The 12,925-nt window shown below is 37.1% G+C and overlaps 3 protein-coding genes across 3 annotated transcripts in view; 1 reads left to right on the top strand and 2 right to left on the bottom strand.

The window, feature by feature from the left end:
- The window catches only part of LOC138314774 (cobalamin trafficking protein CblD-like), a 92,495-nt gene that overhangs the window by 60,526 nt on the left and 19,044 nt on the right, over window positions 1–12,925 (top strand). The window lies entirely within an intron of this gene.
- Window positions 3,224–6,308, bottom strand: LOC138314767 (uncharacterized). The gene is made up of 2 exons (XM_069255283.1): window positions 5,861–6,308; window positions 3,224–4,869 (listed from the first exon to the last, which is right to left on the bottom strand). Exon 2 carries the CDS (start codon window positions 4,865–4,867, stop codon window positions 3,416–3,418), a length of 1,452 nt encoding a protein of 483 aa, XP_069111384.1. The 5' UTR covers window positions 4,868–4,869; window positions 5,861–6,308; the 3' UTR covers window positions 3,224–3,415.
- On the bottom strand, window positions 8,307–11,120 carry LOC138316493 (uncharacterized). Its single transcript, XM_069258186.1, has one exon. It carries the CDS (start codon window positions 11,118–11,120, stop codon window positions 8,307–8,309), a length of 2,814 nt encoding a protein of 937 aa, XP_069114287.1.

Here is a 12,925-nt window from a genome sequence, read left to right as displayed (position 1 = left end):
ATAGGAATACTCTCAATCGACAGCCAGATATTTTTATATCTTTAATTTGGTGCATATGATACAATATATATAATGCCGTATAAAATGTCACTAGGTATCCAGAAAACATCGGAAAATAGCCAGATTTCAAGCTGGTCGGACACTTGTGGTGTCCTCCGATAAACGAGGACGCCAGGACTCTAATGCGTAGCTCAAAAACCACTGCATGTCAACACTTCAGCGTCATAAGAATGAAGTTTTGGTAGAAAAACAAACTTACCGGTTAGTAAATCCATGGATATAAATACATCCATTTGCCATAACGTAGCCCTTTGAAATTTCGATGAAAAAATTTATGTCTCTAGCCGCCAATGTAAGTATGTGTGCAGTAGATTTGTTTTGTCGGCGTTGATTGGCTCTCGAAAATTAAGGATGTACTCCTCTGAGAAGTCAAAATTTTCTTGTATTAAACTTTTTTTTCTCATTATAGATTTTTGAAAATAGGAGTTCATGCCATAAAAAGAAAATAGAAGAAAAAACATATGTCGTGTGCTCTTTTTTGAGCTATTGTCATCAAGATACCTAACTGACAAAATATTAGATTTTATGGAGGTGATAAAAAATAATTGTGCTCAATAAATGAGATTCTGACCCTAGAAATGAGATTCTGACCCTAGACTTGATAGGGGAGTAGTCCGCTAAACCTGCCTATATATTATTCGGCTTTTTATTTTTTTTTTTATTTTTTTTTTTTTAAATTTTTTATATTCATTTTGCCTAATATAGGCCTAATATAGTAAAAAGCCTAATAATATAGGCAGGTTTAGCGGACTAATAGTGGAGTTGAAAAGAAAATATTGATGAAACCGCAGGGACCTGGCACGAAAATTTTTAACCAACAGTATATATCTATATATTATAGTATATAAATAAATACTATAAATATATATACATGTATGTATACTGTTAGTTTAAAAAAAATCGTGCCAGGTCCCTGTGAATGAAACTATCATCGTGTGTTTTAGGCATGTGAGTTCAGTATAGCAAGGAAGATTCAGTAATTAGATTGGGGACTTCAGAAAGCGTGATGAAAATGGGTGATTTTTTTTAATAAAACAATATTAACGTGGGAATACCACTTGAAAGTCATGTTTGTGCTGACCCCCTGGCGAGGCCATGGCACAAACTCGCCGATGTTTGTCCGCTTATCCAGGTAGCGGTGCTGTTTGTTACCGAGATAGGTCATAAGATTCCAATTAATGAAAACAAAACAGAAAAACATCCTGACGTGGAAATTTAAAACATCACTGAAAATAACAAATATTTGATTCGTATCAAAACATTATCGATGATATTAAACTTGTTGTTTAACGTTTGTTAGTACCTGAACAATAACAAATCATAAAAACAAGTTATAGGTTTTAGAGAACTTGTTTGGGTATTAATCCTTTATTTGTACAATAACTGCATCCTCGGTCCCAAGTGGGAGTTACCCTATCACATCTCGACTTCAGGCTATTTGTCTGATTAAAATCAAATTTTCACCTGTTCTATTCAAATTTAGCTAAAGATAATATTCATAATTAAAGTATAAACCGTCTCTATTCCAAATCCCATTCGGCTAGAAACGCACTGCAGTTTACTCAACATTTTGCTACCATCTTGCTTTTAAATCACCCTATCTATATAAAATCTAAACCTAAGATTTTAATATTGAAAACTCTTCCCGGCCTCGAATCCAGTTTCATCACACATATACCATCAGGTCATGCCTAATCACTGGTTAATGTTGATTGACAAACCCATTTTTTCTTTCGTCTAGATCAAGTAATAGTCTTTCGAAGTATGAAAATTATTAGCCAAAATATCACTCCAACCACTTTGATTATGCCTACAGTATGTGGTGATCGATGAAACCATCTTATTATTAGTAGCAGATATGTTGATGTAGAATTAGAAGTCACTACAAAGCTTCGTTATATATCTATAACACTTATAAATATTATTCTGGATGGTACTAATATTACCAGCAGGGGCATATATTTAAGAGAAAAAAAATCTTTAAAACGTGAAAAGCAATTAGAAACGGTGCCACAATCTCTTACTGTCTAGGCGTGCTTGATTTACCGGAGCCAGGTGACGTAAACATGGTCGTTGTACAGGTAGAAGTTATCGCCTGGTACCCGAGTGTTTATGTGTTTGGGTCGCATCACTGTGTATGAGATAGGAGTAACGCTAACCCTGCCCAACAATCTATTGACAGGTATATATCGTAACTTATAAACAAAGCATTTCATCTTCGATCAATTTTTGTAGACTTTACGAATCCAGAATCTGGAACAAGTGGCCTTCTGTTGGACATATTGACATGATTGTTATGTCAAATGTTGACATGTTACCAACAATAACTAGTTCTAGTTTGATTAAGGTTTGATTTACAATATATTCGCCTCAATCATGTCCACTTTACATATGTAGTCGTGATCAGGAGGAGACAATCGTGAGGCCATCGATATCCATACCTTCCTTGACACATCTCAAGGGCAGATAACTCTATTGAAAAGACGAAATAGCTTACATTTAATTGTTCAACCAGTTCTCGTAATTGATTCAACGCATGCTAGTATCTTTTTCTTATATATCATAAAGTTCCTTGTACAGTAAAAAGATGTCAATAACTATGGAAGGAAATTTCTACCAAAATCCTATGCGTCTTAATTACATCACGCTTTCCCATTTTTCTTGCTTCCTAATTCTACATTATATAACAAATGAGTTCCCCATTCTTATTACGCACCGCATACATGGGAGGCCGTCCTTACATGACCATAGCTGTTAATAGGACGTTAATTAATCAAACAAACAAACAAATTCTTATTACGCCATTTGAATGTTCTTATCCATCTTCTATCTTTCAATGATCTCCGTGATTACACTGTCGCTGTTAAAAGGATATGAGAAATAGTTTACATCATTATTGACCCACCAGAGTGCCAATAGACCATTTTAGATGTTTTAGGGATATAAATACAAAAAATTCGGTATATATGTATTGTACAATTATGTATATATATGTATAGTACAATGTAGAGTATGATATTAATCGATTTTTGATGTAGATCCCTTAAACATCTAAGAATGGTCAATGTGCACTCTGGTGGGTCGTTAGTTATATAAACTGTAACTGATTCTTAGATCCCTGTGGTCGGGATTGCGTGAACCATCGGTTAGAAATACTTGTGAAGGAGTTTTATGGACTTTACTTATGAAAATGAAATGAGCAACAATTTGGTACAGCGTAAAATGTGAACAAGCAATTTGTTAAAATGTCACAGAAATAAACTTAATATGTACAGTACGATAAAATTCAGGAACGAAGGCTTTGATCTCTTGCAGCATTAATCATATCATTATCTTTTGGTTAGTAATCTGAACGTCACTGGCTAAAGTTATAGCTCATTGTCCTGACAACAAGCAGACAAACAAAGCTACTGAGTGTCACTATGATTACAGAATATGAGACACTGGTGGCGCCATTGTTCTCTCTCGCGCTATTCGTATTCGCTGTTGTATGTTGGGACATCGCCTTTGTTTTCAGAACAGAACGTGTTGCTGTAGTTTCCTTGATTGTGGACACAGGGGAACTAGAAACAGGCATCGTTTCCGATAGAGTACTGGTGGCTGTTTCAATGCTGGTGCTATGATACGGAGTTTGGTCACTTCCGGTCTGTGCCAAAGTCGTGCTTCCGTTGGAGCCAGGCGGCGCTATTGTGGTTCCCCTTGATTCATTAGATATTGTTGAGTTTAGTTCTATGTTCTCAGTAGCTGATGTTACTGAAGCTGTCGAGCTATCAATAGAACTGCCCATAGATACCGGCGATTTTGATGCTGGAATGGTCGCGTCTGTTTTCTCTGTGACGGCATCAGTAGTGATGAACGACGATTGGGCATGCGTGAATGATGTGGTCAGTTCCGCCGTCGTCGTTTCTGTCATTGTCGATGTAGTTAGCTCGCTATCAGAACAAATCACGTCTTGTTGGGTACAGTTCAGTATATCTAACGTTAAATCTTCCAAACCGACTTTTACATGTCCTTTTGTTCCAGGCAAAACACAGCGGTTGGAAAGGGGAAGGACACTGGCGATGGCAGTGTTGTTTATTATCCAGGCCAAATCACAGTTACAAGACAACGTGTTACTGAAGAAGAAGACCTGTAGCCTATCCGCCACGGCAGAGAGGGCGCTGTCGATGCTACCACACGCCAGATTTCCTACCGTATTTGAGTGGAACCCAAAATTGTCAACCCTGATGAAGTTGTGAAAGCACCATGGAGCCATAGTGGTTATGTTGCTCGAACGAAACGAAATCAGTCCAGCATCAGAGATATTTTCATATGCATGGCTTTCCATAAGTTCAATATTATCATTGGAGAAAACAATCGAGTTTGAATACCGGATGTTTTCAAATGCATTAGACATTATTACAGAAATCGAAGAGGACTGGAAAGTCATCGAAATATTTCGAAGGTTGCTGAATGCATGACCCTGGATCTCGTCGATTGTAACGTTATCAAAGAAGACAGTTTGTAAGTTCTCAAACCCATCAAATGAGGATGTCTCTATCGTTCCAACAAAACCGCGATATATCTTAAATGTCGTCAAGTTAGTAAGTCCATGAAAACCATCCGTTGGTATTTTGCCAAACGCGACGTCATGCAAATGCACTTCCTTTAATTCTGTCGGTAAGTGATCCGGAAATGACAGCAGATTGTGACAACTTAAATAGTCTTGGTAACAAAAACAGCCATTTACCTCGCAACAACTGGAAAATGGTAGCGACACTTGGAACAAGCCGAGAACAAACGTCCAGGCAACTGGACGAGACCACATGACTGCAATGTAAAAAGATATAACACGGGCATTTTAACGGTTGGTACTAAATTGTTTTCCTAATATTCTTCAATCATATTTTATCAATGACGTCACGTTGATATCTGGTGATGTCAAGTCGAACGTCAATTCAGCACACATTTGTTTTTATTCAAACCGGCACGTGACAAGTATTTTCAATGGTTTAATAAAAATGTTAATATATCATAACGTAAAAATGACGCCGCCATTCCAAACGTGGAATTTGATTGACTGGTACACTGGCATAACGGATTTTAGAGGAAAGAGACCATTCAAGAAAGTTCGGAATTCAAATATCAAATATGAAGTTCTATTGTCATATTATAATCTTGTAAAAAACTATCAATATATCTATATTTTCCCAAATGTTTGGTATGTTATGTATACATTATTATTATGGAGATAAAAGTCGTAATTGTGCAAGAAAGACAAAGAACATAACAATGGTTTTGGAAACTCTTAAAAATGCTCCATCGCCGACAGAGCAAAAATGGCATTCATCATTAGAACAATGATTGGTGTTTAATCTTGTATATATATGTCTAATTAACACAAAAATAATATAAGATAATTTATTTTACCTTTGGTGCATGCGCAATCAGTATTTCATTCCATATAGAATATAGTGCCACGGATTTTTTTCGGGATGCAATTAATTATTTTTTATATTTTTAACTTAAAGTAAAATTAGAAGCTCAAACTTTTCAATGGTGATAATGTTGTAAAGTAAGTAACTTTTGTAACTGAAGAAAAATATGAAATCGTCTGCTCCTGTTTTCGATAGTGAAAAAATACCAATTGTCAGCGGCGGAGCATCTTTAAAACGTACAGATGTTTAATCACTAAGTTATATTTAATTTCTCAAAGTGAATATGAGTTGTAGCTGAATAAGTGTAATGAATAGAATATATTTAAGGTTATTAAAACTATGCAATTATTTATCTTTATTTCATAAGAAAAATGTTCCCTTACCGAAGATAGAAGAGGTCTTTTCCGACAGCCAGCCAAATTTTCAGTGAAAGCGTTATCAGTCGGGTGCCTCATATCGTCACACCGGACCGGAAGTTATATATATTGTATCTATAGAGCATGTACCCGCAACGTGAGAACAAGGCAACACCTACCCGATACACACTCCCATCGTCAATTAGCCGCTGTCGTCTGCTTGCTGACTCCATTTCGCCAGATAATGGTTTCTGCTGTATATCTCGTGTTGCTAAGTAGTTACACAAGTCCGAAGTTGTTTTTATCATTGTTTGTATGTTAACAGCGACAAGATGACCTGATGGCGGGGATACCAGTGACAGTTCCGACAATCATTATCTGAACAGAGAGAACTGATAATGGTTCTCAAACCTTACCTACCCTCGATAAAACAGTTACATATATAGAGAGTGAATCAAAGATGAGAACATATGGAGTTCTATGTGTCAGCGCCACCACAGGGACCTGGCACGATTTTTTTTAAACTAACAGTATAGGTATATATATTATACTATAATATATATATATATGTATACTATTGGTTAAAAAATTTCGTGCCAGGTCCCTGTGAGCGCCACAGTTCTTATTTAACAGCAGCACTCGATAAATGGCAAAGAATCCTATCAGATCCACAGGGATCTGGGAATTAGTTACATATTATATAATCATGGACCCACCAGAGTGCCCTACGACCATTTTAAACGTTTTAGAGGTCTAGATAAAAACACCTGATAAAAATCATACTCTACATGGTACTCTATACGAGAAGGATGGAAAGCCTAAGACTCTAAATTTCGAACCCGTCTACCTTTAGCGGCTATAAAAACACATTTCTAGTACATCGTCATAAAAACGGTTACTACCGTTGGAAAGAGCGATAATTTTCCTCTCAAAATCATCCTATATATCTAAACAAAGTGCCGTCATTAAGACTATATAAGCCCCATTTTGACAAACATCTTGAAGCCATCTAATTAAAAATTCATGCTGGCTTCGTGGCCGATATAATATGCATAAGCGAGGCTTCGGCTCCAATCTCATTGGCCGGCTATAAAAAGTATCTCTTCTCGGGACGTGTATATCTATATATGGGTTTCGCCTTTTTTATTCAAATATAATTCAATGTTGCTTGTTACGAGCATTTCCATTGGCTTAAAAATTTACTTTATCAGCCCATAAAGGAAAAAATGGCGTCGCCGTTTGTAACGTCGCTTCTGATTGGCTGAGATGACGGCGTAATAATTTCATAGACAAAAGAGTCCCAAAATGAATTTTAAATGTTGAAGAGATTATCTTTAGTAAATTGAATTATAAGGATTAATTTGAATAGATTTTTTATGTTATGGAGATATAACACAAAAATCTGAGTGTACTCTCATCATAAACCGCTTCGCGGTTTATTTAGAGTACACTCAGATTTTTGTGTTATATCTCCATAACATAAAAAATCTATTCAAGTTAATCCTTAAATAAACATCTATGGACTTTTTATAGCCGGGCAATGAGAAAGCTAACATACCACCTTAACTAAAGTGACTGATAGACAGGAGACATACCACCTTAACTAAAGTGACTGATAGACAGGAGACATACCACCTTAACTAAAGTGACAGATAGACAGGAGACATACCACCTTAACTAAAGTGACTGATTGACAGGAGACACACCACCTTAACTAAAGTGACAGATAGACAGGAGACATACCACCTTAACTAAAGTGACTGATAGACAGGAGACATACAACCTTAACTAAAGTGACTGATAGACAGGAGACATACCACCTTAACTAAAGTGACTGATTGACAGGAGACATACCACCTTAACTAAAGTGACTGATAGACAGGAGACATACCACCTTAACTAAAGTGACAGATAGACAGGAGACATACCACCTTAACTAAAGTGACAGATTGACAGGAGACATACCACCTTAACTAAAGCCACTGATAGAAAGGAGACATACCACCTTAACTTAATGGTACCGTTTAGCCGGTTATTTTCGCGGATCAAAATGTTTGCCATTTTGGACAATTAAATTTCAGTGGGGTTTAAATTTCACTATCTGGCTATATTAGACATATAACAATCACAAATTCTTTTATTTTGCTAATCAAATTTTCGCAAATTAATAATAAATTGCGGTATGCTAAAAATATCTACCTTGAGAAAATAACCGATAATACGGTGACACTAAGAGACGGGATACATTATAAAAATCCTGTTATGTGGATTTTATGTCCGTACACTCATTTACCGTAATTATTCAAAGCAATGACAATCATAATAACCAAATACTTTATTTACTGAATGATAGACTATATAAATAATCGAAAAGAGTGTCATTACTTTTCTCGATTATTGTTATTATTTGTATTTATGTTTAAACTTCGGTTTATGAAAACAAATATTCACATCTGTACTGTATAGTATGCCTTTACGGGTTGTAATGAATTTTTTGAAGCATTTCCGTATATCTGTCAATTCTAGCCTGGTTTACAGCTTCAGAGCATTCACTGTCAGTGTTTGTTTCATCATCACTGCTTTGGGAGATTTCATCGCCACTATCGCTGTCACTATCGTCGTCATCGTCATCATCGGACCATTCGTCGTCGGCGTTGTTACTGTAATTTACGGCATAAATTGTGGATTTCTTAGATTTTTTCTTCTTTGGTTTAGTCTTGTTCTTTGATGGTTTGCTCACAGAATATTTTTCTTCGAGTAAATCACATTCTCCTTTCTTCTTCATGATGACGTCACAGGGCATGTCCTGTAAATGGCGTGTATCGACTACGGGTTCCTCGTTTGCCGGGGAATTGGCCTCAATTTCGGTGTTATCCAAAGAAATCAAGGTTTCATGTGCTATATTGAAATCCGATGAGTTGTCAGTGCTTTCTAAAGCTGCGTCATCACTACTGACGTCACTGACATCCTCACCTAACAGCCAGTCTTTCTGTGTATCGGCGGCACTCTCCACCAAGTAGGTGCTCGTGTTTTGAAGGTGTTTATTTGGAATACCTCGTCTTTTGACTTTCTGTGGACGTGCATCCACTTTACTTCCTCTACTGCCCTTGCTGACCATAGCCTGACCGTCAATGCGGTAGTGACCTCTGTCAAAGACTTGTGCTATATCGCCAAACGGTGTTGCATCCCAGTTAGTGAATAGACCATCCCTGTGTGCTTCATCCTCTAGGTCATTCATCAAGTTGATTATAGCCCCTTCGTTTGTCCTGGCATCAAACCTCGCCTTTTCTTTAACAAAGACCGACCTTGCCTCTGGAACACAATCTTTATCTAAACACGCTAGCTGGTCGGCCTTTCCCTCAGATCGCTGATCTGATGCTTTACTGTTATCGGGGAGTGGCAAAGCACTTTTCGTCACCATGTCTGTTCGATGTAGATGTTCATTGTGGTGTTGCGGTTTGGCTTCGACATCGGTTAGCGTATGTCCAGTGTTACCGTCTGATACAGCTTTCTGGGCAATATCCCGTGCTTGTCTCTTCGCCTCTTGTAATTGCTGTAATCGTCTAGTTTCGTCTTCTCTTACCTTAGATTCAACAAATTCGTGTTCGTCTTCGTTTTCCCGCCTTATATATTTTTCTGTTGGCGACTTCATTTCATCTGCGAGAAATTCTGTGTCCTTCCTTTTCATTTCCGAGATTAAATCCATAAGAAAGTCTTTTTCTAGCTGAGTTGTATTGGTTCTCTCTGAAGGACGGAGCTTGTTGTAGCGGGTATAAAATTTCTTAATACCATGGTTTATGTTTTTCTTAATTTCCGTGTTGATTGTCTTATGGAGACGTTCTCTCTCTGGATCGCCTTCTGGTAACGAATCTTGTCGTTTTTTCATTTTCTTGATATGTGGAATTTTTTCGACAATTTTCAAAAGCATAACTTTGATGTAGTTCTCACGTCTATATACACTGGCATTTTCCGTCCGTCCATCTGCTCTAGACTCAATCATTGTCTTCTTGGGGCTATCTTTACCATGTGGCGGAACAGCTTTGACTTCAACTGATAGTGATAATTTAGCTTCGGTAGATATTGTTGTGTTTTCTTCTGTCACTTGTGGTTTCATACTAGCTTTGCTTTCTGAAAGTTTTTGCTTGGTTTCGTTTGATTCGGAGACCAGTTTCTGTTGATTCGGTTGTGCTGGCATCACGTCTTTCTTTCCTCTTTTATGCGTCGCCGTTACTGTGTCGCTAACAATGGTACCGCTGTTAACAGATATGGCGCTGTTCGTTGATAATTGCTTTTGTTGTTTGTTTTGGTTCGACGATGTTTTCGTTGTCACATTTTCGACAGATTTTAACGGGGTTTCTGGTGTTTGAACTCCAGTAAAATGAAATATGCTGTCACTTTGAAAGTTTTCTCCAGTAGATGTCGTTTTGTCGTTTTGGAAATTCTTTTTGCTGGCATTTTCTCCACTATCAATGCTGTTACCTGACCTCATCTTTCCATTGTCTATTGAAGGGGGAGTCGGTATAGGTAGATATATTGCAGTTGGATTTATACTCAAAAATGTCTGTGTGGAAGCATCTGCAGATAGCACGAACGCCGATGTACCGATAGATCGTTTACCAATATGGTAAATTGTTTTCGAAATGCTTGATCTTCGCATATTTTTTGTGTAATTATTGAAAACGTGTTTATTTCTGTGCTGCTGGTTAACCATATCATCTTCGCGGAATTCACTTAAGTTGTTACGAGACCCAGCAGATTGCGTTGGTCCGGGTGTTTCCCTTACAATTGGAAGTGGAGATTGTGTAATTTGGACCGGGGCACTAGATGGAGCGGCGAGTTCCTTCCTATTTCTCTTGGCGCTGTAGTTTTCATTGAAATTTGAAAAAATCGCCTGCTGTTGTTGCACCGACCTTTCTAAGCTAGATTTTGCATTTGGTGATTTTGATAAAGGGTTGTTGATTCCTTGACCGAGTGTGCTTCCAACATAAAAATCGTCTACAGATTTCCCCAATGCTTTTAACGCATTGTTAAATGAATGGGGGTCTGTTTGACAAGCCATACTGACCTTTAATGTTTCCTCACAGTTTGTGCACTGATCTTCTTTCCTAACGCTGTAAATGTCACTCAACAAAACAAATCCTCCGCAAGCATCATTTCTGTTGGGACTGTCTTCGGATGTACACAAATCTTGAATGGTGGTCCAAAGTTGTTGTATGCATTCACGGATATTATTAAAAAGACTGATCACTTGATCACGAATTCTTGTGAAACGCGACCGTTTCCCCATATTGTGTGGGTAGCCTACCGTTCATATTCACAAACCACCAAATATTATTCAAGTGTTTCCGTCAGGAAAATAACGTTGTTCTGAAAGCGGAAGTACTGCAGGAAGTGACGTCATAACGTTTAACGTCATGATAGGTTTCGCGCATTTTCAATTTTATGCGCCAACAAATTCTCGAATGTTTCGCGAAATTAATTATAATGTAGTGACTATGGTATCTTCACTAGCTAAGGGCTTATGATCCGTACGATCCGCCTATGTAACTTTTAGTTAGACAGGCGCGTAGCAGAAGGATGCTGCATGTGTAAGCACTTTTTAAGGCGAGCGCCGAAGGCGCGAGAAGTAGTCTTGAAGAGGGTCTGGGGGGAGTTTCCCCCGTGAAAAAAATGAAAATCCAGATTTTAAATGGTGCCAAAATGACAGTTTTTGCAAAATAGTTTACACCAAATGGGTCATGCTGATATGTTTTAGTCTCGCAATGTTATTGGAAATTAATTGATTTTAACTGCACTGTTGCATTAATATCTGTACAATGCAATTAGACAACATATCGTTAAAATAATCGAGGAATTTGTTCTTCATACTACATACTTTCGTTGACAGTGACTTGCTTCACGGTATAAGAAAAAGAACTCTTATAAGAGGTATTCTGCATCCGTTTTCGAGATTATAAAGACATCCTTTTCCTTGCTTCCGGGATGTAGGGTGCGGGGGAGGGGGGGGGGGGGTGTGAGGGTCGATAAAACATTAAGTTTTCAGATTTACAAATCTATTATCCAATCTGATTAAAATACAGATCCCTATTATACACTACGTTCATAACGTAGTGTATAATGGGGATCTGTATTTTGCCGTAAAAGTAACTTGCGTCTAGGTCAGTTTTCGGAAGTTTTCATTATTGTTTGAGACTATGGGATAGTCAAAAGATGATCGGAATCTTTGTTAATTCGGAGATTGATTGGCAAATATATCAGCATAAGATGAGTTATTTATGATATTAACTGTAGGGGGTCGATACTTGATAGGGGTCGATAATACATGGATATATATATGGACTAATCATGGTAGGTACGTATGGCAAGCCAAATTACTTTTTAATATATTAATTCCGATATCGGAATTAAATTTCTGATACCGATATCGGAAATTCTTATTCCGTTATCAGAAAATCTATTTTTGTTATCAGGAATTAGAAAACAATTTTCCATATCAGAAATTCTAATTCTGATACGGGAAATTCTGTTTCCGATATCAGGATTTTTTTTAAACAGTTATTTACACAAGAAATGTCTCGATTTTTAAAATTATTTTTCAAATCTCGTATTTTCTGAAAAAAAAAATCACAGGATTGTTATATATATATTCATCAGTCCATTCACCAAATAAAAAAAATGTATGACAACATCCATTTACATTGAGTTGGGCCCCTGTGATATGTTCTCCTTTAAATGATCTCTAATCCATGATGACTTCCAAACCTGAAACCTGCTAAAACAAAGTTCCACTTCATTAATCTCGATTTAGTACCTCCTAAAGTTAACTGATATACGCTATCCCTTTAATTTAGTTGGTTGATACGGAGGCGAGCTCGGCTAGCCGGGAATATTTAATAACAGGTAACAAATTTTGACTTATACAGTCTTTATACTAATTAATGTCCAATTCTTTTATAGGCTGTCACTTACTGATGTGGTACTTATTCTAAAATGAGTTTCACAGAAACAAACACATAAAACTCCAAAGTTACTGACCGGTAAATATATACAAAACGTCCACCGAATATCGTATTTTCCCCGACTTTAATACAC

The sequence above is a fragment of the Argopecten irradians genome, chromosome 2 (assembly GCF_041381155.1).
Source record: "Argopecten irradians isolate NY chromosome 2, Ai_NY, whole genome shotgun sequence".
Taxonomy (NCBI): Eukaryota; Metazoa; Mollusca; class Bivalvia; order Pectinida; family Pectinidae; genus Argopecten; species Argopecten irradians.
Note: the sequence above shows the minus strand (reverse complement) of the source record. Positions and strands in the feature narration are given on the sequence as shown.

Coding starts and splice junctions, on each gene's coding strand:
- LOC138314767 (XM_069255283.1), bottom strand. CDS start 4,867: ATGTGGTCTCGTCCAGTTGCCTGGACGTTTGTTCTCGGCTTGTTCCAA.
- LOC138316493 (XM_069258186.1), bottom strand. CDS start 11,120: ATGGGGAAACGGTCGCGTTTCACAAGAATTCGTGATCAAGTGATCAGT.